Consider the following 26506-nt stretch of genomic DNA (forward strand, 5'->3'; position numbering starts at 1 on the left):
GACTTATAGCATTCTCTGATTAAATATTGAAAAGAAAGCGTGAGTTTTTTAAAAAAAACCTTGGAACTATTTTGCAGATTGAATAGTGCATCAAATGATAGTAATTAGAAGCAATAATCAGCACTACTCTTTGTGCTTTTCTTCATAGATGTTTTAATTTATTAACAGAGTCAGCTGGTACTTGAAAAATCTGTAAGACCAGAAGTTTCAGCAGGTGGATAAACCTTTCCCTGATTGTTCTGTGCGTCATTTACAGTGCAACAGCTTTTGATCACATTTTTCTAAATTTCAATGTTGTTTATTTGGCTTACAAGTGTAACTTTTGCTTAAAATGCTGGGGAAAAAACATTAAACAATTAGGGGTTGACTCTGTATTGCTTCAGTTGCAAAGAGAGTCCCAATTTCTGAGGGAAACTGCACATTTCTATAGTGCAAATGGATGGCAGCCAAATCAAGATTTGGTGTCGCGATGAATGCTAACAAAAAAATATTAAGGCCCTTGTTAGGATTATGAAGAAGATCTAACTGCAACGAAGGGTAAGATTGCACTAAAATGTCACATGGATGTAAATGTCATGTCCAGTTGCTCCCTCTTCGTTCTTCAAAATAACAGGTTAAAATACTGAATTGGGGCAGTCTGCACATTCATTGTGGGTTTTGGTGACCTGTGGGTTTGCACTGATGAAAGGGGCCGCTCTTTGGCAACGCTTTTAAACTTTGGAGAACGTACTTATGCTGTTGTGAATGAATGTTCGGCTCAGTGGTTTTCTGGGCATTATTTATTATTCAATGAGGGATGGTGGGTAAGATACTTGTTAGATAGAATAATATAAAAATACAATAATATAAAAATAATCCGTTTTATTCTGGCACAATATCTCTGATAGTTTTAGCTTCAATCATTTCAGGTGTTGCATTTTAGATCAGGAGCTCAAAAATCTGAACTGAACCCTTGTACATCTTGTCATGTATATACTGCCATATAGTAATGGGGAGGTTTTAATTATTTTGGCAATATTTGAATAGATGTAACAAAGTATTCTTTGTGACCTTTTTTTCTGTTTTGCAACACAAGATCAAAATATAGAGTTATATATCATGCATGACTCTCATTTAACTGTTGCAATTGTAATGAGGAGAGAACCAATTGTATCCAAATCTAGTTAAAGTATGTTTAGTAACTACAGTATCAGTGCTATGTACGATGGTTTAGCAAAATCATGAAAGGTCCCTGTGAAGCTTGGCTTCAGCACCTGTTAGATATAATTCAACTCCCAACTACTGCTTAATCAGTGCATTATTCATAGCAATTAGACAAAGTTATTCATACAGTACTGCCGCGGTAACTGTAGGATATGTAATTTATTCCACAAGTGGGAAAGACTTGATCAATCGTGACTTTCCCTTATGAATTTTCTTTCTTCCTTGCAAGTAGAATAAATGATCTATTTCTCTATTTTCCTTAAGTATTGAGATTTTACAGGAGAAATAATTAGAAGTTTTTCTACAGTGAAGAGTTTGGGATGCATAGAATGTCTAACATAAATATTTCCTTTGCTTTGAGTGAAGAAAAATAGCAACAGGCAACCTCAGGTTCCATGTGTAGAAAATTCATTTGTATAAAATTCCCTAGCTACATTTTAGTTCATCAAATATTTCTTCTCAAAGCTAATGTTAGTCTTCTCACCTACTAAGATATTTTTCCAGGGCAGAGGGAAATATCTCAAAATATTATCTAATGCAGAGAGCCTCTTTAATAATAAACTTTGCATTTGATATGATGCTTATGTCGTTTCGCATGCCTTTCATGGTCTTTCAATGTCCCACAAATGGCCATGAAATTAATGACCAATTTTATTTGGTGGATTGTTGACCAGGATCCTGGGAGAAACACTATTTTCTTTTCAAAAAGTGCCATGGGATCTCTCATGTCCCCCTGAATAGCCAGATGAGATGGACCTCTGTGAACATCTCACTCAGACATAGGACTTCAACAACAACAACAAATTATATTTGTTTAGTGCCTTTCAAATCAGGAAGGTGTCCCAAGGCGCTGGACAGTCTGGGATCTGCAACCTTCTGACTTGGAAGCTAGAGGGCTACCACTTGGGGCAGGCTGACACTTTTGAGGACAGTAGAGGATGGCAAAACAGATTTGATCTTGATCTTCAGCTATCTTCATGATCTTCAGATACATTAGGTACAAATTTAAGTAGGGTAGTAAATAGTGAGGACTGTAACCAACTGCAAGCAGACATACACAGAACGGTGGAATGGGCTGACATGTGGCAGATGGATTTCAATGTGGATAAGTGTGAGGTGTTGCACTTAGGTAGGAAAAATGATAGGAGGCAATATAGACTTGGTAGCTCAATCTTAAGGGAGGTGAACGTACAGAGAGATCTGGGTGTTCAAGTAAACGAATCATTAAAGGTAGCGGGGCAGGTAGCTAAGGCAATAAAAAGGCATTTGGTGTACTGAGCTTTATTAGTAGGGGCATAGAGTATAAGAGTAGGAGGTTATGGTTAATCTATACAAAACACTGGTTAGGCCTCAGCTGGAGTACTGCGTCCAGTTCTGGGCACCTTACTTCAGGAAGGACATTAAGGCACTGGAAAGGGTGCAGAGGAGATTCACGAGAATGATACCAGGAATGGGGAACCTTAGCTATGAGGACAGGCTGGAGAAGTTAGGACTTTTCCCATTAGAGCAGAGAAGGTTACGCGGGGCCCTGATAGAGGTCTTCAAGATCATGAAAGGTTTCGACAGGCTCGATAAGGAAAAGCTGTTTCCGCTGTGGTCACAGTCTTAAGGTATCTACCAAAAGAAGCAGAGGGGAGGTTAGAAGAATTTTTTTCACTCAGCGAGTTGTTCGAATTTGGAATGATCTGCCTGAAAGGGTAATGAAGTCTGATTCGATAACAGCTTTTAAGAGAGAACTGGATAGGTATCTGGGGAAGACGGGTTTGCAGGGTTATGGGGAGAAAACTGGTGATTGGGGTTAGTGAAAGTGACTTGCTCTGTCAAAGAGCCGCACAGACTCGATGGGCCGAATGGCCTCCTTCTGTGCCATAACATTCTATGAATCTATGAAAAAATTACTTGTATTTTTACATGTTTTTTACTTGTAAAACCTGGTACAGCGCACTGTAAAAGTAAATGTTCATGTGGTTGATATTCCAATTTTTTTTAAAACAGGCATTGGATTTGGACAAAAATGCACTACAGAAAGTGAAGAAATCTGCAAAAGCAATAAACATTTCAGTTCAAGGTATGTTTCAGTTTTGTATCCATAAAGCTCAATAGTGTCTTTGGCAAAGCACCTAATTTTCCTGATTATTGTTTTTGTAAATTTTGTATATCCAAAACAATGTTTATTTTTAACTTGTGCAAAGAAATTAGTTATGAAAATCAAGCAAATAATATGTAAAATTACAGAAATCTAAACGAGGGCAGTCAGTGTATCTTCACATTGCTTCTCAGGAAAGAATAAGTTCGAATAGTTGTAGTTCAAACTGTAGTGCAGTTCTTTGTAATGTTTCTTAACAGTATCGAATCCTTGTTAATGCAGTTTTGGTGTGGACTCCAATCACTGCTCATGCATGCAGTCAGTTCATCCACTTCCACATACCAGATAGCTCTCGCGCTGAAATGGGTGATTTCCAGGTCATCACTTGGGCCAATAGGTGCTATAGGTCTAAAGAAAGGTGCTATCGGCATATATTTCCTGAGTTTGATAGATTTCTAAAGGATAAAAGAATATGGGGTTTAGGGCGGGTAAATGGAATTAGGTTAGATCATCAGCCATGATCTTATTAAATAGTGGGGCAGGCTCGAGAGGCAGAATGGCCTACTCCTGCTCCTAGGTCTTATGGTCTAATAAAAAAGTGCAGAAATATTTGCTAAAAATTGTGGGGCATTTGAGAAATTTTGCAGGAAATTGTGGCAAAGTTTGGTAAGTTTTGCGGAAAATAATGGAGAGTTCATTGGTGCTATTGAGAGTTGCATTTTGTGAAACAACCTGGATTAAAAAAACAACAAAATTACATTTGTAAAACACCGAAAGGCACTCAAAACACAATTATTTTCAAAATACTAAAAATGTTAATTTGAACAGTACAGCACGTACCAAGAATTGGTTGCCTGAGCTCAGTTTAGGCCACGGGTGCCGGGTGAAGACGAATTCCTGTTTGTACTGCTTCCGCCATACCAACACTCCCCGCGTTGTGCATGCAAGACAGGAGTCACTCCACCCACAGTAGCAACATCGAGCAACAGTGCGAGAGGCCCGGGGCCTAGCTCATTGTGTGTCCAGGTTTGTAGGGAGGTTATTTTTAGTGGATTCCATGGAACAGGTGCTACTGCACTTTTCAATTGGCCCAGGTCATCACTTCCTGCTTTATGCATGCACAGTGCACACAAAATTATGTCAACTGCAACCAAATGATCCAAAAGTCGGCCATTTCAGCTTCTCAATGCCAGTTAATGTTATCTCTCTGTGTGCATGTGCAGTGAATGCAAAAGTCCTGACAGATTATTCATGGATCCCAACTGCTGTTGTAACTAGATTCCACTGTATGTATGGCTCAGTCCACCGGCTGCATTGAAGTATGCATGTACAGTATAGATTATTGATTAAATCGGATTTAATACAGGGTTGTCTGTAACACATACTTCACACATGTCATATTAAATGTTATGGTCCTGACCAATACAACTAATGTGAGTTTTACTGTCGTAAACTTCCTCTGCACTCCCTTATCAACAATGCATTGGAGTTATATTGACCTGCCTGATTCAGGAACCAAACTACTGAGACAATCACAGAGGATCAACTTAATTTTGATATTCCATTGCCAGGCATGTTGCATCGGAGCCAGCTCAGCCCCAAAATGATGCCTCTTACTACCATCAAGGAAGATAGTCATTAGTTAGTCATTATGCACCTGCCAAGCACACGCTTAAACCTTATCCGGGTGGATATTTGGATCTAATTGGATTGCTTTCTAACTCTTTCTAACTCCCATTTTAATATTAACGGATATGAGAAAATGTAATTAAGATTTGTTATAATCTAGTAAAATGGTGAAATAGGCACAGTTGGCTGAATTGCCTATTGCTGTTACTATATTATATTACTATTAATTGCCTCTCTTCCCCTTATCAAGACTTGTTGGGGGAGTTTCAGTTTTATACTAATGAAGGCAGTGCTTACCCACAATCTTCAGCGTGAATGAAAATACGTGTTTATTTTTAAATATATTTTTAATTATAGAGCAGTATCATTCTCATTAAGGTGAATAGGTAACCTGTCTACACTGCCTCAACCTGTAGAAGTAATGGGAGAGAAACAAAATAAACAGAAAAAAATAAATTAAAAACTGAGCATGAATAGAGAGAAAATTTCCTTTATACAACTGAAAATAGGTGGTAAGGGGCATCCTTTGGAGACTGAGCTGGCTCCAATGCAACATGACTGGTAATTATATGTTTCCAGTTTGGGTACAAACCCTCAACTACCCATCGCCTTGGGACATCCTTCCGATGTGAAAGACCTAAACTTGTATAAAGGCAAATATTGGAATTCATAATGCTTGCTGTTAACATCTTTGTATTTTGGGGAAAGAGCCTGTTAGTTCAGTTATTGGCAGAATGTATGCCATCCTCATGGTTGAAGTGAGTACATTTCTTTGTTTTGCTTCTTTTACAGAACATGTGCAAAATGAAGAGAACTATGCACAAGCACTGGATAAATTTGGTAGTAATTTTTTAAGCCGTGATAATCCAGATCTTGGAACAGCTTTTGTTAAATTTTCCACTCTCACCAAGGAACTCTCAACATTGCTGAAAAATCTGGTAAGGGTTAAACATTTTCCTCCTTCATTGGGAAATATGATATCAATCTAGCTCAATTGGTAGCTGACGCATTTCTGAGTCAGAAGGCTGTGGCTTCAAGCTTTATGTTATGACTTTGCGGATGCTAGGCGGGCAATCCTGTGCAGTGTTGGGTTGTACTGCATTGTTGAAGGTTCCAATCTTTGCATGAGATGTTAAATCGAGATTCTGTTCGGAGCTGCCCCAGAACTGTTTTGGATGAGTGGTTCTTTTTGGGGTTTAGGATCCATTTGTAAACCTTGAATCCCTAGCCCTGACATTAATAATTCCTACTTGCAACAGGACAGTTTAAAAATGTCACTGACGACAAGTCGTGCTTCACTGACTAAAATATGCTCCAAACTCTCCTGCAGTAAAATAAAATAATAATAATCCTTGTATTTGTTATAGCAGCTTTCAGGTCATCGCTTCACAGGAATTGTAAAGTAGATTGACTGTGATGGAAAGTTGCATTTGACTGAATGATCACTGGCACCGGTGTTGGTTAAATAACTTTATTACAGAGCTTCTGACCAACAATTACAGGTTCTAAATTCTCAACATTTCACAAAAGCCGCTCCGCTGTTTTATTAATTCACAGTAATTTTTGACCGGCCAAGACAAGTTGCTAACCACCTTTACAATCACCATCAGTTCTTGAACCAGAAGCTCATGCACACAGTTAAAATGCGGTGCAGCATTAGTGGCATTTTTTTTAGAAAAGCAAAACCCAATCTCCCAGCTACCAGACTAATAGGGGGGGAGATCTGATCCGGCAAAATGGATTTTCCGGCTAACTGCTAATCCTAATCCCTAATATTAACAATATATTTTTAAAATTCTCCCGAACATTTAAAATTAAAAGCTAAGTTTTAAATAAAATAGACAAAAGAAACAATAGTTTCTGATGTGGTGCAGCGCAATTGATGCCCTCAGCTAAACCAATCAGTATCAAGCTGTGGGCATCACATGGGTTGGCGGGAGTTTGAAAACATGCGGTGGAGTTTTGAATCACAGAATTGTGGAATTTGTATTCCGAATTACTTGGAGTTGTGACCTTTTGACACAATTTTGGGTTTCAAACCACAGGTTGAGAACCCTGGCCTAGAGTGTCCCAACGTGGGGCTTGAACTCACAACCATCTGCCTCAGATGACATGATGGCAACGTTTTATTTGGAAGTGAAAGCTGAACTTCTTTCAAAGAATGATTAAGTTCTTACAGTAGGCTCCTTACATTTTAATATTTGTTCTACATTGTCTCAGGTAAACTGACCAATTTAAGTAGCCATTGCTCAGATTATGAAGGTGTGTGATATTATATTGTAAAGTTGCATTGTTGCTTTAATTGCTATTGTCATTAATATCAAATTGTACTTTTCAGCTGCACAATCTTAGCCACAATGTCATCTTCACTTTGGATTCATTATTAAAGGGAGACCTAAAAGATGTCAAAGGGGTAAGTTCATGTATTTAATGAATTAATGGTACACCCACTAGATGCACAAGATGCCCACTGCATGCACAAGAGTGTTATAACCAAGAACTGCATTATAGCATTGCATTTAGGGTTGATGTCATAATCTTAAGTAATGGATGGCTTCAAATATTAGATATCGACGGGATTTCATGCTTTTTTGTAAGGAATTCTATTTATATAGCACTAAATGTTTTTTTAATAGAAGGGTTACATTAGGCTGAAACAGCCTTCGTCTCAGGAATCTGCAGTTGAATAATATGCAAAACGCTATTGTTAAAGCCAACTCCTTTTGGTAACTGTGACAGAGCTGCATGAAATAAGTCCTCCAGTAACAGATATGAATTTTGTTGTCCAGAGTCACATTGCTGATTCGTGGAAAATGGAAATACCACATTGATGGTGCAGAATTCTTCTGAGGTTTATAATACACAGGTACCTCACTCTGTATCTGGTTCATGCATACCAAACTTGAGATGAAGTTGTTAAAGAGAACCAAATATCAGAAAAGGGTTCTTCACTGTTTATCCCACACCTTCAAGGGAGCAAAAAGTAATTTAAGAATGGAATCAATGGTTTTGGATCACAAGAGGAGTTTGCTGCGACCAGGGCTCCCTGTGCCTCCTTGATCTCTCTGCTGCCCTTCACACCTTCGACACTGTAGAGCTCTCTATTCTTCTTGATCGCTTCTTCCCTCTCATTACCTCCGTGGCACTGCCTTGATTCCAATCAGTTCTACTTGATGATAATCCTTCTAATATTCCTTGCATTTGATATTGAACTGCATGTCTTTGAGACATCTCAAAGAGCTTCACAGGTAAAGATACTGCAAAGTGGATTGACTGTCTTTTGTGGACGAAACACTGCAGCCAGATACCACTACTTTGTTTCCTCCAATGGCTTTTCCTCCCTCACCTGCTCAATCCCTCACATGCTATAGTCTAAACAGCTAAAAGCGCCAAGCTTTTAGCTGGTTAGACTCCAGCAGTACTTCAATACACACACTGGGGTCCCCAAGCCTTGGTTCTTACCTACCTGTGCCTAATACTTTCCCAAATTAGGTAAGCAGTTGTGGTAAACCTCAGGGTTCTATTTGCTGTCTCCTGTTCCTTGTATACATATTTCTCCTTGGTGATATTATCTGCAAACATGGAGTTAACTTTCATTGCGGTGATCACAATGGCAAGTTGAATGGGTTTAGCTGGTTAAATGAGTCCTTGAAAGGGTCCCAAGCTTTGGCTCTTGCCAATCTGCATCTAAACTTTCGGGGATTAGGTAAACAGGATCGATCCTTCAGAAAGAGACGATTCACTCCACACCGGGTAAAGAGAAATTTCCATAAGTATGTATAACTTAGTAGCTTGATTTGGATACGGTTAACAACAACAAATTATATTTGCATAGTGTCTTTCACGTCGGCAGGACGTCCCAAGGAGAGAAGCATGTTGAAGGGATTCCGGGTGCGTCAGACACCTAGCTGACCATGCTCCTTTTTCCTGTAGTGGTAAATGGCTGCGCAGTTTAATTATCACCACCTACATTTCAAAGTAACGTGTGAATAGTTTTTAATTATCTTGAGTAATTAACAATAAACAAGTTGAAACCCAGTTTTCTAGAACTGACCTCCGTTTTCATTGTTATTAATCAATCATTTTATGGCTGTTTGTGAGATATTGCTATGTACAAATTGGCTGCCACAATCAGTTACAAAATGTACAGTCATTAGACATCAACAACAACAAGATTCCATTTCTAGAGCGCCTTTCACATCGGGAGGACGTCCCAAGGCGCTGTACAGTTGGGTCAGGACCCGAGCAGGGGGGAAATGGTCAGGGTGAGGGGAGGGAAGGGAGGGCTTCACAGGATTAAATCCTGTGAAGCCCATTGAGTTGTTTCAGGGATGTGATAAGACTCTATATCAAACACAAGAACTTTTTTTATTGTTCTAACACTTTGTTCCACAAATAAATTTGCACTTGTAATTTTGCAAACACACTTCCTAAATTTAGATGCGCTATAATAATAATAATCCTTGCATTTGATATAGGGCCTTACCACGTCTTTGAGATGTCAACGTGCTTCACAGATTATACTGTAAAGTGAATTGACTGTATTTTGTGGGCGAATTACACATAGCATTGTCTACAAACACTCGTGGGTTGAAGTGAGCAATTTATTTTTTGAAGGAATTATTACCCCCTGGAAAAGTGATCTGCCAATCGACTAACATCCGGATTCCTACTTACTGCTAGGTAGACAGAAGTGTGTGGAGTAAGGAAACTTGCCAAACATTTCGCCCTGCCCAGGAATTGAACCCAGGTCTCTCCCATGCGAGGAGAGTGCTCCAGCCACTGAGCTACAGGACTATATGGGGAAGCCTATTATATCAGTGAAGAAATCAGCCAGAGGGCAGGCACCTCCCCCGAGAAAGAGATTTTTACTGTGCTATTTTTGCATATCTTGTAGCATCAGCGAAAGAAATCTTAATTAGGGAATGTGTGATGTTATACACCGAGGACTTTTTATTACAAAAAAGATTTTTCTGAAGTATGCATTCTGTAAAGTAATAATTCTAAAATGTTTATTGATAAATTTATTTTTAATGAAACTATCTTTCATTTTCAGGATCTGAAGAAACCTTTTGACAAAGCATGGAAGGATTATGAAACAAAGTTGTAGGTATTTGAAGTGAAGTGTAAAAGTTGTATGGAATTTTTGTTTTAATTTTGTTGATTATCTGATTTTAGCATTAATGTATTGTTGACTGGCTGACTGACTTAATAAAAGTCAGCTAAAAATTGGGAATTTTAATAAACAAAATACAATCTCCATAAGTCTTGTTAGAGTGTGAATTCACTTTGAACATGGGTTCACGATGGATCCATGGTTACTGGAACTGTTAGTGCTAGAAACATGTTCGAGAGTGGTTGAAGCTGACCACCCCTGCAAGTCATTGCCACCATCTGTATTCATGTAATGTGATATCTAATTCTTTTTCGATCTTTTCAATAATAGTTGCCTTGTATGTTGTCATATTTCTGGATTATTTAATGTAGCTATATCTTGAGTAGAATACCATGTGAACACACACTGACTATCCACATTTCAGAGGTCAAGTTGTGAGAATGTTTGGTTGCATGCAAGGTTACCAAGTTCGTTATGTTTCCTAATCTTCAAATATCAGTGTCAGGTTGAGATATCCAGTGCAGTCAACCACAGGGTTAGAGATGCAAAAAGTGCATAGAGCCACATACATATACACAAACCAAGAAAGCCATGTACACAAACACCTACATACCCAGACTGAGAACTGATATCTGCTCTGTCTTCATATCCACAGCAGATTCCAAATTGTTACAGATATCGGGCTTTCGATTGGTTTGATATTTCCTTTTAATTTTAGGATTTTTTAATTCTACAGATCTTTTTGATAAATAAATTTGGTGCAAAACAAAGTGTTGGTTTGAGATCTCACAGAACAGCAATTTCTTGTTAATCTATTGTCGATTGTACTTCTAGTTTTGTGCTAAAGGATTTTTTTTAGTCCATTGTTCTTTCCAGAAAATGGGTTGTCTTATGACTTTTAAATATAACCAAGGTAGTAAGCAACATTGTTCAATGAAAAGCAACTGTGAAGACCATTTTGTTATTGCATATAAACTGAGGGAAAATTGATTTGACCTTTGTTAACAGTGCTAAAATTGAAAAAGAGAAAAGAGAGCACGCAAAGCAACATGGAATGATTCGGACTGAAATCACTGGCGCTGAAATTGCAGAAGAAATGGAGAAGGAGCGACGACTCTTTCAGCTTCAGATGTGTGAGGTTAGATATGTTCATGCTTTCTGTATATAATAAAAGCCTATTCATGCGTAAGGCACAAGTATATTTTGAGCATATGCCTGCTGGGCAGTGATGCTGGGACTGCAGTTAGCATTGTCGTCAATTGGCCATGTAGAGAAAAATTCCACTGAGGTCCTGCTTCGAACAGCTGCCAGTGTAAACATACTTTCCATGAGATGTCTTCAGGAGAAGGGCTGAAAGAATAAAATTTGGTGGAAGTGATTTTTAACACGTATCAATTTAGCTAAATCAAATCTTACTAAACAGCCCGTTTTGCATTTTGTAATCTGTTGGAACTCTGGCTACACAGTCATTTTGTTTAACTTTCATCAAAGAGGATCCAAGTTTATTTTTTCATGTGTTCAATCAATTTGGGCTATCTTGCAAATTTTGCATCATGCCAGAATGAAAGTTTGTTTTCTTCAAATCTAACTGTTGAGTCAACCTTGATTGGTAAGTTTTAAGAATGGCACTTGTTATGATATAGCCTAATTTGAAAATGAGCAACATATCTGAAATGCAAATTTAACAAAGTCGTTAAGGTGAAGGTGGTGAATCCTTGTGCTCTGAAAGTTCAATATATTTGAAAATATGTAATCACAACATGGCAGTGATCAGGTCAATTCATGAAGAAGGAAACCACACAGACAATGAATGAATTTGTCGTAAGCCGTGGGAACCTGGCAGAACTGGACAGATGAATGCATCTGCAGACCTTGAAGGGTTAATTTCCCCCCTACTGATTACATTTGTGTTGATTTGTTACCCAAATCTTTAAAGGATCTAAGAGGCTTAAAACCTGCAATGTTATCTAGACTTCAAAATAAATTTGTGCCAGAATTGATCTGATTTCCAACAAAAATGAAACGCAGTAGAGTATTTTACTGCTTGAATGATGTTTTCATTAGCTAGGGTAATCTGTATTGTACAGGGAAATGTGTTCTCATTGTGCAGCACCTTGAAGTGATTGTGTTCTGAAGGTGTTTCTGTGCTAATACAATTAACCATGTCATGTCCACTTAATGTTTTTATAAAATAGATTGTACCATTATTAGGTAATGTGGCCCAAACATAATTTGAAGTAAAACCGCATCAAGTCTTTCTTGGGTCACTGCAAGGGAAATTGTTTTGAAAGTTAATTATTATAATATTTTGCAGTTGATGATGATTTCTTCCAGATGTTAAACAGCCCAGGACCAGTTATTAACAGTTCACTAATATTTTATTTTTGTTTTTTCTTTGCTCAGTATCTCATTAAAGTAAATGAGATCAAGACAAAAAAGGGTGTGGATTTGCTCCAGAACCTCATCAAATATTACCATGCTCAATGCAAGTAAGTTAAGAATTCAAAAACTTTTCTCCTTTTGTTTTTGCTTTCTCCTTGTGCATGCACTTGTGCGTGTCTTTTTCCATAAAAATGTTTTGCGCTGGCATTTCAATTTTAGGAAAAATTGTGTGCCTTGTTACAACCTGTGACGATTTAGAAAGCTTTTCTCCGACTTCACGGCCTGACTTGCCCTCTATATTGTAGCCCAATACAGATAAGCATACAAACAATTGGCTGCTGCATTCCCCATACAATACATTTGATACACCTCATATAATAATAATAATAATAACCTATACTATATACGATGAAGCATTTTGAGATATCCTCGCAATGTGACAGGTACTATATCAGATGTAATTCTTATTAAGAGCACAGTTATTTAGCATGTGGATAAGTGGCAGTCCAGCTTAATGATTATCGAATGTTTTGCAGTTTTTTTCAGGATGGCTTAAAAACTGCCGATAAACTGAAGCAGTACATTGAAAAATTGGCTGCTGATTTGTATAATGTAAGTATTTTATTTACAACCTAAAGTTTATTGCAACACCAATTGAATGTGTTACATACTCAATTACATAAGTAGATGCCATATTGGTAAATTGTTTTTACTTAATCAGCAAAAAGTGGACTGATATGTTAAGTGTTTCTTGCTTGGCTAGTTTGGATTGTTACCAATTTCACAGCTCATTAAAACCAATATCCTCGTGTTTCCTTCAGTTAGAAGTGATTATTCTATTTTGTCCTCCTTGGCAAACAGAGTTCAAATGTAGTACACAGCAAGGTGACTCAAAGCTCCTCTTTCCTTGGGGCTTCCACTTTCTTGATGAGAGCTATAGTAAAACTGACGTGCTATAATCTCTTGAATAAGCTCTACCGAGTAGAACAATTGGTGAAAGCAAAAATGCATCATCAGAATAAATGTTGCATTTGAAAAAGGAAGATGACCAAAGGCACAATCAGAGAAAGAGGTGAGAGAGAGGGCTAGTCAGAAGGACACTAGGGATGGATTTCCAGAGAATGGGGACAGATAGACTGAAAGCACAACTACTGATGGTGGGGCAGGTAGGGTTGGATTGGGGGGGTGGACATGAAGTAGGATAGTGCCTGCTGATCATATCAAATGTAAAGTTTTTTTAATGTAAGTTGTTCAATAGGTTGTCATTTCAAATGTTTCCTTGGTAAGGAAGCCAGAATGTATTCCTAAAGTTAGCATACTGACTCCTAGACACCACAGGGTTCCTCTTTAAAGAATTCTGTTAGAACTTAACACATACTGTATTTTTTTAGAGGAATGTAGCTGTCTAATGGGGCCCTGATATTTTCATATTTTAAAATCTGGTATCCATGTATTAGTTAAGTTTATTTACTTCATGGCTGATTCTGGGACATTGCTGTGTGCAAACCGGCTGCTGTGTTTGCCCACAAAACAAAAGCAAAGAAGTTCTGCTAAACCTTTATAAGTCACTGGTTGGGCCTCAGCTGGAGTATTGTGTCCAATTCTGAGCACCACACTTTAGGAAGGATATCAAGGCCTTGGAGAGAGTGCAGAAGAGATTTACCAGAATAGTACCAGAGATGAGGGACTTTTGTTGCGTGGAGAGACTAGAGAAGCTGGAATTGTTCTCGTAGAACAGAGAATGTTAAGGGGGGATTTAATAGAGTTGCTCAACATTTTGAGGGGTTTTGGTAGAGCAGATAGGGAGAAATTGTTTCCACTGGCATGTGGGTTAGAAAGGGGTGACATAGATTTAAGATAATTGGCAAAAAAACCAGAGGGGAGATGAGGGGAATTTCTTTTTTACACAGAGTTATTACGGTCTGGAATGCACTGCCTGAAGGGATGGTGGAAACCGATTCAATAACAACTTTCACTAGGGAATTAGATAGGTACATGAAAAGGAAAAATTTGCAAGGATATGGGGTAAGTGGAGGGGAATGTGACTGATTCGGTAGCTCTTCCAAAGAGCTGGCACAAGCATGATGCGCCAAATGGTCTCCTTCTGTGCTGTAAAAAAATAATAAATTGGTCATTTTCAATCCACGACTGTTTGTGGGACACTGCTGTGCGCAATTGGCTGCCGCATTTCGCCCACAAATATACAGTCAATTCACTTTACAGCATATTCTGTGAAGCGCTTTGAGACATCTAGAAGACGTGAAAAGCGCTATATCAAATGCAAGGATTATTATTATAATATTCTATGATTCTGTTCTATGAAAAAAACAGTCACTACACTTTACAATCAATCCTTGTGAACTACTTTGAGACATCCTTCCAACATGAAAGGCACAATACCAAATGTAAGGATGGCTATAGATACGACCACCCTATCTATTAGTGCTCAGCAGAGTTAAAAATGTGTGCTTTCAGGTCTCATTGAGGAGCCAGATAGCCTATTCAACAATCTACAGTGCATTGGATTTCTGCATACCCTGCTGTCTTAAAACAATATTTAGAATACATTAGAATATATAGCACAGAAACAGGGCATTCAGCCCAACTGGTCTATGCCGGTATTATGCTCCACATGAGCCTCCTCCTGCCCTTCCTCGACTAAGCCTTCAAGCATAACCTTCTATTCCTTTCTCCCTCATGTACCTATCTAGCTTCCCCTTGAATACGTCTATGATATTTGCCTCAACAACTCCTTGTGGTAACATGTTCCACATTCCCACCACTCTCCTTGTGAAGAAATTTCTTGTAACTTCCCTATTTGATCTATTTGTGACTATTTTATATTTAAACCCCCTCTGAGCCAGTTGAGCTCCAGGAGTCAGTGCAATCTTGCAAACAGTGGCGTGGTTTCATTACGAAATTGATGAACTGAACTCCAGTAGTACTGCACATGGCATAGCTTGCCATTGAGAGCAATATCTACCAAGTTTTTCCACTGCTTGTCCAGTTTGGATCCCCCTAACCATTAGGGCCTTGGCTTGCAGGGTTAATGGGAGCTGAGTGAGAAGAATTGTTGTTCCCAGTGACAGGTCTGGCCCTCTAAATCTTGCTGATGAGCAGGCTTTGCTGGGTTGTCATCATCATTGACTGGCATACTGTGGACCCTTGTAGCTTGGAACCAGACTACCTTGTGGGGTTAATTGTTCTTAAGCAAAACTCTTTATCCGCTGTGAAATAATTCACAATGAGAAAACAAATGGCTCCCGTCCATCTCTGTCAGGAAAAATAAAGTTAAATTCTGTTTAATTAAATATAGTCATCATAGTAATCTCAGGGAGCCCTGACTCCTCCTTCAACTATTACAGAAAAAGTGCCAGATATTTCCTGGCGAAGTTCCGTTCATTTCAGTAGGGGTCAATTCTTTGGACCAGCCCAGAAGCTAATCTGATACCTTGGAAAACACTCGAACAGCAATACTTAGCATGTAGTGTTAGCAGCGACAGTGATGTTGTTTTGTTGTATACTTTTAGAATTCAGGAAATACTTTGAATAGTAGGTATTTCTCCAAATTTGCTTACTCTTTTAATTCTTTAGTTGCAATGCGATATATATCAAATTGCCCTTAAGTTTAACCCGTTTTGTCATTGATGTAGGTTCATAGAAATTTTACATTCTGCTACCAGGACATTTCAGTACATTTCACACGTGGTCTAACTTCTTCCCATGTTCTGTGATCTCTGTGATCTCACTTCTCCCTACCTCTGGAACATCCTTCACCCTTACCAACCCGGCCGTTCCCTTCGCTTGGCTGACGCTAGTCCCCTTCACTATCCGCCCCACAATCGGCGGAACTCCATTCCCTGGAACTCCATTCTCAGGTCCTTCTCCTCTTTCAAGCTGTACTCCAAAACATACCTTTTTGACTGCACCACCTCCCTCATCTTCCACCCTCAGCTCCGGTGCTCATGTAGAATTGTTCAGTGCTTTAGGATATCCTTCCGACGTGAAATGTGCTATAAAAGTGTAAAATTGTACTGTGTACCTTTTAATAGCTGACAAAAGACAGTTGAAAATGTTGGTCTCCACAGATAAAGCAAACGCAGGATGAAGAAAAAAAGCAACTCTGCACACTTCGAGACATGCTCAAATCATCATTACAACTTGAACATAAAGAGGTAGGTGTATCTGAAATATATTATTTATTGCTTTATCTCATAAAATGAACAAAATACCACAAGTTATAGGTGAGAGGGATAATAATGTGTTTCATATACCTAATGTATTATGCCATTTCTTCATTCTCTGCTTGTAAATTTAAAATAACTTTGACTTGCATAAAACTAGATTTGTCTCATAAAAGCTCTTGTAAACGTAGCATTAAGTAGATACATTGTTTTTCCCTAATGACACTTTGAAATACGAAGGATAATTGATTTGATTCTGTTTTCATACAGAATAGCATTTGTTATCTTACATTTTAAGTTTGTCATTATTGTTGAAGCTCTATACCCCCATCACACTGGTCCTCACCAGGCTCCACTTACTCCCTGTCTCAGAACGGATTGACTTCAAGATCCTCACACTTGTCTACAAATCCTTTCGTATCCTGGCACCTGCCGACCTCTCCAACCGATTGGCTGGCTCCAAACTCCTGCTTGTCCCTGCTTTCAGGCACTACACCCCGAAACTTTGGAATTCTCTCCCTCAATCCATCCACTTGGCCCCCTCCTTCCCCATTTTCAGATCATGCCTGAAGACCTTCCTCTTTGACTGTGCTTACACTACTGTTAAACGCTCCGAGACACTACCCTGCATAAATAAGCGTTCTAATTGCATTTTGTTGTTGTTGAAGATTGAACTATGAATATCCTATTGTTTAAAAATGTAATAGATGATTTTACTAAATAGGTTGGCCTAAAATATATCTGTAATGCGTCCCAATATCTTGAGTAATTTAGTTGCTATTTAACATGAAATATTTTCAAAGCAACTTTTATTCTCCACTCGTCCTTTTTTCTCCACTTCATGAGTGCCAGGAATCCTTGACACCTCACCCAAATGGTCATTTATTTTGTGTGATCCTAGGTGATGAGTTATGCAAACCATTCAACCATGGAGAGAGCCATGATTGTGGCTCACATTCATATGCACAGTTTTTACCAGGAGTCATTTGTAAGAGATTAGCAGCAAAAAGTCATTCTGATGTATTTGTTCCTTCTATCTTGGGCACTGAAGCCAATTTGTATCACTCCTGCTGCTATTGTGGCTCAGATAAAGTAATTCAGCATAGACCAGGGAATTGGTCTGCGTGGCTTAGTGACTCATCGGTAGGCCTTTATCCAGTAGGCCATCAGGGAACCTTCCGAGATTTTGTTTTGGGTCTCAAATGTAATTGTACTTAGTTAGAAATTTTTATTTTAGACGAACCATTTTAGTAAAAAATTACTAAGCTTGCTCACAACAGTGCTAGCCACCACTACTCCACAGATGGATCACGTGTAGCATTAACCGTACAGATCTGAAAGCTAAAGATTTTCTTCTCTAGTTTGCCCTTAAGTAGCTAACCATAGTTGGTTATTGAAGTTAGCTTTGGAATCGACATGAGTCAGGATTTCTGTTCTTAATTGCTATCCAGTGACTCAAGCATGAAAGTACATCTCAGCTGGGCACAGGATCTAATTTAGCTATGATTTTCTTCCTCTTTCCCCATGGTCAGGTACGTCACCAAAATTCATTCTCTACTCACATATGAAAATTGCACTTAGGCAAGATACCATCAACTCTTTTTGGTTGTGTGAATGAGACTGTCCCCGAGTTAGTCAGAATATTCAGGAGAAAAGAGAAAAAAAAAACTTTGTTTTTTCAGCTGTTGCTAAGTTCCACTTTCTCCCAACGGATCGACTTCAAGGTCCTCACATCCTCATCTAAAAATTAGTTTACATCATAGCATCTCCCTACTTCTGTGAGCTTCTCTCCTACCCAACTCCTAATTACCCCCTTGACATGACTAATTGGGGCCTGTTGTATGAAGGATGCTGTAAAAATGCAAGTTATTCCAAGTTAAATGCAACCAGCGCCTTGGGATGTCCTCCCGACGTGAAAGGCGCTCTATAAATGGAATCTTGTTGTTGTTATTGTTGTTTGGCTTGTTCTACCTTTACAGAGTGGAAAAATTCCCTTGTACATTTTACAATTCTACTTTTAGATTATTTTTAACGTAACTTATGATACAGTGTAGCCCCAGTGTGACATAATGTTTGAAATCTATGAAATGGATCTGCGCTATAATGAGCACGATAGCTTGTTTCATGCATTATGAGGTTGCCCTGTACAGTACTGTTTTTTCCCCATTAATTGTTATGAGTGTCATGATTGATCCCTCTTTATTTAGGAAAAAATTGCAAAACAATCCAATTATTTTGCTTTTCTATTTTTTAATATTATTTGAATGCTGATAATGCATTGGGAGAACTAACAAAAAGAATAACTGAGCCACTATGAGTAAGAGGAAAGGAAGAAAGGAACTCCCTTCTCTTTGCAAATAATGTCAGTCTGGCTCAGTTGGTAGCACTCTCGCCTCTAAGTTGAAAGATTGTGGGTTCAAGTCCCATGTCTGAACTCGTACAGTCTAGGATGACAATCCAATGCAGTGCTGGGGTTGTGCTATATTTTTGGAGGCACTGTCCTTTGCTGCCTCGGTTATACTGAGATCCCATTTGCCTGTTTTAGGTGGATATTATTCAAATACTATTTAAAAAGAGAGGGAGTTTCTCCTGATGTGCTGGCCAACAATCCCACAGATAAAATTGGTATATGGAATATATATGGTATATATGGAAGTTGACCCCATGTCTGCGGATGATGTCACCAAGAGGGAGCATATAGACATTGAAGAGGAGGGGACCAAGGACAGTGCCCTGAGGAACGCCGCACGAGACGGTTCGGGGCTAGAGGAGAAACTATTTGGGCAGATGAAGTGGAAGCAGTGTGAGAGGTGCGATCTGAACCAGTCAAGGATAGAGCTATGAAGGTTGAGGTGAGAGGAGAGGCGGTGGATGAGGATAGAGTGGTCGACGGTGTCGAAGGCAGCAGAGAGGGAGGATGAGGAGGCAGAGGGAGCCCTGATCGCAGATGGACAGAGTGTCATTTGTCACTTTGACCAGGGTTGTTTCTGTGCTGGGGTGGTACGGAAACCAGATTGGAGGGGTTTGTGAACGGAGTGGCTGGAGAGGAAGGAGCGAAGCTGGGAAGCAGCAACTCGTTCCAGGACCCTTGGAGAGGAAATGGAGGTTGGAGATGGGGTGGTAGTTTGGGAGTAGAGATGGGTCCAGGGAGGGTTTTTAAAGGATAGGAGTAATGACGGCCGTTTTTAATGAGGTGGGAACAGTATCAGTGGACGGAGAGGTTTATGATGTCTGTGACTAGAGGGACAAGGGGATGGAGCTGGGAAGTAAGGAGAGGGGTAAGGATGGGGTCGAGGGAGCCGGTGGTCAGTTTCATCCTTCAACTTAATTTCCTCTGACGGCTTCACCTCCAGTCTCTGCCTTGTTAACTGTGCTGTACCCGTGGGCTGTATCTTCGGCCCTCCTTTTTCTCATTTATATGTATATCCTTGGTGACATCAGGTATGGAGTAAATTTCCATGCAGATGCTAATGGCTCCCAAATCTATTTCTCTGCTTCTACCTTGATTCCTAGTCCATTGATGATCTAACCAGTTGTCTGGTCCTGAATGAGCCTCAACGTTTTTCAGTTCAATGTGAACAAAATAAAAGCCATCTTACTTGCTCCCACCAACACTTCCTTGCCTCTGACTCTGATCATCTCAATCTTCCCAGTTGCTCTCTTCCTGAGGCAATATAATTAACATATTAATGTTTTGACCCTCAGTTCTGTTTCCCGTTTTACCATGACTGCCTTTCTTCATCTTCACCACATCACCCATTTCAATCCCAATCATAGTGTATAGAGGAGTCACTAATAGCAACAATGGTTGTACACAAAAATATTCAATGGAAAAGATGTTTTTTCCCTCGTTCAGTGATCCCATCGGTGTAAAGTGTTTCAAGGTGTTTCAAAATGGTCTTCTAAAGAATTTCAAGCAATGGACCACAATATTCTTGTAGCCATCAGTCCCAGAGTATGCATGCAACGGTCCACTTTATTCCCATCTGAAAGTGCTATACTTGTGATGTCACTTAACAGTTAATGGTAAATGATATGTTTGAAAATAAGCTTCCATAGCTCTTGCAAAAGGACCTTTCTAGTTTTAAGAAGATTCAAGGATTGCGCGTCTGATCTTGATTCTGCTATTGTCAGTTAGTAAAAAAAACCTCAGTATTTTGGTTCTCCTAGTATCAGAGGTGCAGATTCATATTTTGACTCTTGTTGTCTGCCAGACATTTTTTTTATATAAACTTCCCCTTCTTTTAGATCCTCAAATAATGTTCCTTTGCTGAATGGTTGAGTAGTGTTCTTTTTAGGTGTCTGAATTTCAAAGAAAATCAACCTGAAGAAACTGAATCTAAAATTATGCAGAGCAGTGTTTGTTGTGTTAGTCATATAATCCTACAGGGGAATTGTACATATTGGCATTTTTTTAGTTTAAAATAACCTACTTATTTTCTTCAACCTGCTAAACAACCATTAGAAGCCATATTTATTTTCCTGCAGTTGCTACTTCTGTTTTGGAGTAGCCACAAAACTGGAAACCAAACCACATTTATTTTTGTCACTTGAAATTTTGCTTGATCCAGTTGCGGGTAATTCTGTTGAAATCCACAACTGTTTGTGGGACACTGCAGTGTGCAATTGGTTGCAACGTTTCACCCACAAAAATACAATCAATTAATTTTACATTATATTCTGTGAAACGCTTTGAGACATTTAGAAGACGTCTTTATAATTCAGAAGGTTGTGGGTTCACGCCATAAATCAGGACTCCGAACTCAATCTCGACTGATTCAGCGCTGGGAAGTGCTGTATTGTTGGAAATGCCGTCCTTCAGGTGAAATGTTACAGCTACGTCTGGGCTGGCCATTCAGGTGGTCATTAAAGATCCATTGGCAATATTCCAAACGAGAAAGGAGTTTTTCAGTGTTCTGGCCAGTGATCCCCAAATAAAATTGGGTTATTTCACTTCATGGCTGTTTATGAAGCATTTCTGTGTGCAGAAATTGGCTGCCATATTTGCCTGCAAAATACAAGCTTGCTACACTTTACAGTAAATCCTATAAAATGACTCGTATGAAAGGAGTCAAATGCAAGGTTTATTTTTCTTTCTGTATTTTCATTTTACTAAATATGTTTTGGATATAATTCTATATTAATTAAAATGAGACACATGTAATTAAAATGAGCGCTTTGAGATAGATTCTCCTTCTTGGAAGACTATTATTGCAATATATGTTGTCATATAGTGTACTTGGAGTAACGTAGTTGAGGTCCACTAAAATTAATGTTGGAAGGGAAACAGATGGCAGGTGAAAGCAGAATGCAAATAGCTATTGGAATTCAACCACTTTTTCTTATGTAAAATAGATGGGAGCAATCACAACCATGTGATATCCTTTAAAGGATATTTGGGGAAAAAGCAAGTAGAAAAGGGATAGTTTTGCGCAAATTAATGCTCCCCCCCTCCGACACACACACACACCTCAAAAACTTAACAATATAACTCAAAAATATTTATCCAACACAAAAACTTCACCATTCAGCTCTAGCTGCCTGTCCACCACAAATAGATCCCAGGGAACATAAACCATTTTGCAATGTGCATGATCATCTAAATTAAACCTATCGTATAACCTTTAATCCCATTTTGAACCACATAAGATATTTATCCATACAAATGATGTCTAATAAATAGCTCATCTGCTAGATACCTCCTAAAGAGAATTCTGGAAGATTAGAGAGGTGGGAAATATTTTGCTTCAATATTAATTCTGACCCCTGTGACCTCTGTTCTCTTTAGATGAGCTTTGCTGCTCTCACCAGTCTTCAGAGTAGAAAAAATCTAGATGAAGTCCAATAGCCTTGGGAAACTAATTCGTGTAGAGGTGAGCAAAGCATAAGTTTCGAAGAAGCTACAAGGAATCAAATGGCTCTGAGACATGTGGACCAGACTGTATGCATCATAGACTTTTCAAGGAATTGAGAAAGGAATAGATGAGGCTCTGGATAATATTTTTATATCTCCATAAATGGGTTGTATTTGAAGACTGGAGGATTGGGAATTTGATCCTGATATTAGAAAGCAAAATTTAAATTGGGCATTGAAGACCAGTTAGTCTAACATCAACAGTGGGTAAAATGTTCAAAAATAATTAATGGGATGTAAAAGATCAGGATGGCCAACTTGCAGTTCATGGGCTATAAGTGGCCATCCCTGTTATAGATGATCATTGTTAGAGCATGAAATGATCATTTGCATAAGTTTAGAAGCCGTTAGTAAATTTGTTTTTTAAAGTAATAAACAAAACCAGATACAATTTAGTTTTATTTTCAGAAGGACTTTGAACTTCCACATTTAAGTTTTTAAAAAAGATGAAATGTATTGTCAGTAACTGTCACCCTTATTCCCATGTAGGACCCATGAGAATGCTGCCACTTTTAATTGGGAAGAGTGGAGATAATGGCTCAATACCCATTTATCAGAGAGATATCCAGGTCACCTTTGCAGATTAGAAACCATCATATCCCAACAATTACTTTTGTGAACTCCACTTAGCATTCCTTCGATTTGATATTATTCCTCTAGCTTCTCCTACACAGTCTTATGTTCTTCACTGGACCCCTGTGGCTTTTTATGCAAGTCTTTTTGCGTGGAGCTTTATAAAAAGTCTGAATGTCAAAATAAAATGGGGGGTACAAATATCTGCACATCTGCTTTATTTGTAGCTTCCTCAAAAAAAACCTCAAGCATCCTGCTGTTTACTGCTGGAAGAAAAGCGATAGCAATAATGCTGTGTTTATATTGCACTATTCGTCGCTCCTGGCCAAAGGGATGCGGAAGCCAAATTTATGTTTCCTGTTCTTTCTTACTTTGGCCGGGGTCATAAACAGCATTAGTAGTTTGGTTAATATTTTGCCTAGAAGCAGCACTAAGATGAGATAAAATTAAGCTTTTTCTAGCTCGGCATCAAACCAAACTGCTGTTAAGCTCTCTGAGATACTACTGGTATGAAGGGTGCTATAGAAGTACAAATTGTTATTTACTTGCTATAAAATATTTGGGCCAGAACACTGTTATTACCTTCATCTAAGAATGCAATATTTCTTCAGCTAAGAATGCAATATTCATTTTAAAAGTGCTGTAGGTTTTTTTTCCTCACTTTGTGCTGCAATAATAATTGAAGCCCAGCCTTACCCCAATGTACCCTTACCTCCACCTCTTCGTGGAGTCCTGTAGTTCAGTGGTTAGAGCACTCGTTTTACAAGTGAGAGACCTGAGTTCAATTCCCGGCAGGGCGAAACCTTGGGCAAGTTTCCTTACTCCACACGCCTAATAATAATCCCTCCAATACAAAAAACAATAATAAATTGGTCATTTTCAATCTACGACTGTTTGTGGGACATTGCTGTGCGCAATTGGCTGCCGCGTTCGCCCACAAATATACAGTCAATTCACTTTACAGTATATTCTGTGAAGCGCTTTGGGACGTCCTCCCAATGTGAAAAGCGCTATATCAAATGCAAGGATTATTATTAATGTAAAATGCCAAAAAAGAATATTACCCATATTCTGTTGTGTAATTTGTAGCAGTGCAAATTATTTTAGTCACCAAATGAAATTTAACATCTCTGTGTTCTTACTGTTCTATAGTTTTATAACTTTTAATTTAATTTTCTTTATCCAGTAACTAGCATAGTTTTGTAAACGGTTTGCACTTACAGAATAATGTCTCAAAGGATGACATGGATCATTGAGCAATGTGGAATGAAGGGGAGGGAGTTTGAGAATGATGATAAAAGTCATAATCAAGAAGGGGGGATTTTGAAGGTCAGAGAAAAAGCTCAAAGAGACTTTTGGGAAAATGTCCAGAGAGCAAGTACATGGATGCTAAAGGCTTGGCCAGATATGATGAGCCAGTTAAGGTGAGGCTAGAGTTGGAGGAGCAAAGGGTACAGAGAGGCAGGTCGATGGAGCTGGAGGAAATTGCAGAAGTAGGGTGAGATGAGAGCATGAAGAAATTTAAAGCTTGGGTTGAGGTTCTTTAAAGAAGCAATCTCAAGAAAATTCATACCATGTATTTTTGGTTTGTAGTAATAGTTGTCGGATATTAAATTTATAATGTAATCCATTTCATTATAACAACAACCAACTTGCATTTATATAGCACCCTTGACGTGGGATAGCATCTCAGTTTTTTTATAAGTAAAGATTGAAGGAGGGAAAACGTTTGAGTAAAATCAGAAATGCATTATAATTGGGATTGGCTTTACCAACACTAAAAAGTCAAAACCTCCCAACAAAATAATGAAGACAAGTAGCTTGGGGTTATTCAAAATAATGGTTAATTCTCATGCTGGGAGGGTTAATATGCCAAAGATCTTGAATAAAATCCAGGCAACCTCCACTCAGTTTTTCAGTGATGTGAGTCTTGAGAAAAGCTGCTATCAGAATTTGTCACCCTCATTAATAATAATAATACTCTTATTAGAGTATTCAGTAACTGGTTTCCAGGACTATTTTTTTAAGAATATATTGAGATTCCAGGATTTGTGCCATATTGCCCTCTTTCTGCATTTAGTGTAGATAGCAAAGTGTAGAACTTGAATGGTAGACACTAGTGATGATACTTCTAGCCTTAAGGACAAAATATTCAAATCATATTTTATGTGTTGTAATCTGTGGGTTATATTTTAATGCTTTCAATTTTGTGTTTTTCATATTAGTATTCCTGTAATCCTGTAATTTGCCAAGATGTTCAATTAACCTAGCCATCCATTTAATAGGATTGAGTGAGTCTTTTGTAAACATATCTTCCTTATTGCTTTGAATTTAGATTTTTTTTAAAATTATGTATAGTAACAAGAGTAACATTCAATCTGTCCTGAATACTAGTTTATATTGTGCCTTTTTAAAATAAACGTATTTCCTGCCTTTTTACATACACTTTAATGTCCTTCGGGATGTATAAAAGAGACATAGATAGATGGTTTGCTATTTTAAATTCCATCTGGTAAAGTTCCAGCCACTCACTTAATTTGTCTATGTCCTTTTGCAATTTTTCTGCTGTCCTCTCCAGAATTTACAATACTCCCTAGTCTAGTCCTAGTGTAGGACTCGTGGAGTCCTGTAGCTCAGTGGTTAGAGCACTCGCTTTGCAAGCGAGAGACCTGAGTTCAATTCCAGGCAGGGCGAAACCTTGGGCAAGTTTCCTTACTCCACACGCCTAATGATAATCCCTCCAAAACCAAAAACAATAATAAATTGGTCATTTTCAATCTACGACTGTTTGTGGGACATCGCTGTGCGCAATTGGCTGCCGAGTTCGCCCACAAATATACAGTCAATTCACTTTACAGTGTGTTCTGTGAAGCGCTTTGGGACGTCCTCCCGACGTGAAAAGCGCTATATCAAATGCAAGGATTATTATTATTAGTGTTATCAGCAAACTTATAATTACTTCCCTGTATACCTATTTCAAAGTTGTATCATCAAAAAGTGAGGCCCAATCACCAATTCCCTGGGCACACAACTTTTCACTATGTACCAATCAGAGCAAGTTCCTTCTATATCAATTCTCTGGTAACCCTCAATCTCTTTGGGGATAGATAAGCAGGGTCTTGTTGGCGCTGAGCTGGGTCTAAGGTGACTTGCTTGGCAGTGGAATGTCAGAATCAAGTCAGATGGATTTGTGATACTCCAGATCACTGCTGGTAACAGACCAGCCGGGGCACTCATTGGCAGTTCTTGGAGTAACAAGAATGATCACTGGGCACAGGCACTCTTCCTTCTTAGCACCAATAAGCCCAGCCCTCATGTGTAGGGTGGTCCTTGTTGGACCAGCAGTGAGATGCTTCCAAGGTAGTGCTTTTAATGTCAAGCGATATGGTTTTAGCTGGTTAAGCTCCAGCAGTACCCTG

The 26506-nt window shown here is 38.7% G+C and overlaps 1 protein-coding gene across 4 annotated transcripts in view; it reads left to right on the plus strand.

Annotated features, from left to right (window-relative positions):
• The window catches only part of LOC103185093 (arf-GAP with SH3 domain, ANK repeat and PH domain-containing protein 1), a 123122-nt gene that overhangs the window by 48532 nt on the left and 48084 nt on the right, over window positions 1-26506 (plus strand). For 3 of the 4 annotated variants that reach the window (XM_042332547.1, XM_042332549.1, XM_042332548.1), the window contains exons 4-11: window positions 3199-3271; window positions 5711-5856; window positions 7257-7331; window positions 9975-10024; window positions 11043-11172; window positions 12438-12523; window positions 12953-13028; window positions 16505-16591. In XM_042332547.1, coding sequence (XP_042188481.1) covers window positions 3199-3271; window positions 5711-5856; window positions 7257-7331; window positions 9975-10024; window positions 11043-11172; window positions 12438-12523; window positions 12953-13028; window positions 16505-16591 — 723 coding nt within the window. Of the gene's footprint in view, window positions 1-3198; window positions 3272-5710; window positions 5857-7256; window positions 7332-9974; window positions 10029-11042; window positions 11173-12437; window positions 12524-12952; window positions 13029-16504; window positions 16592-26506 lie in introns of those variants that run through there. The other variant, XM_042332550.1, reaches the window with a different exon arrangement.

This window comes from Callorhinchus milii, unplaced genomic scaffold, assembly GCF_018977255.1.
Source record: "Callorhinchus milii isolate IMCB2004 unplaced genomic scaffold, IMCB_Cmil_1.0 Scaffold2, whole genome shotgun sequence".
NCBI classification, from domain to species: domain Eukaryota; kingdom Metazoa; phylum Chordata; class Chondrichthyes; order Chimaeriformes; family Callorhinchidae; genus Callorhinchus; species Callorhinchus milii.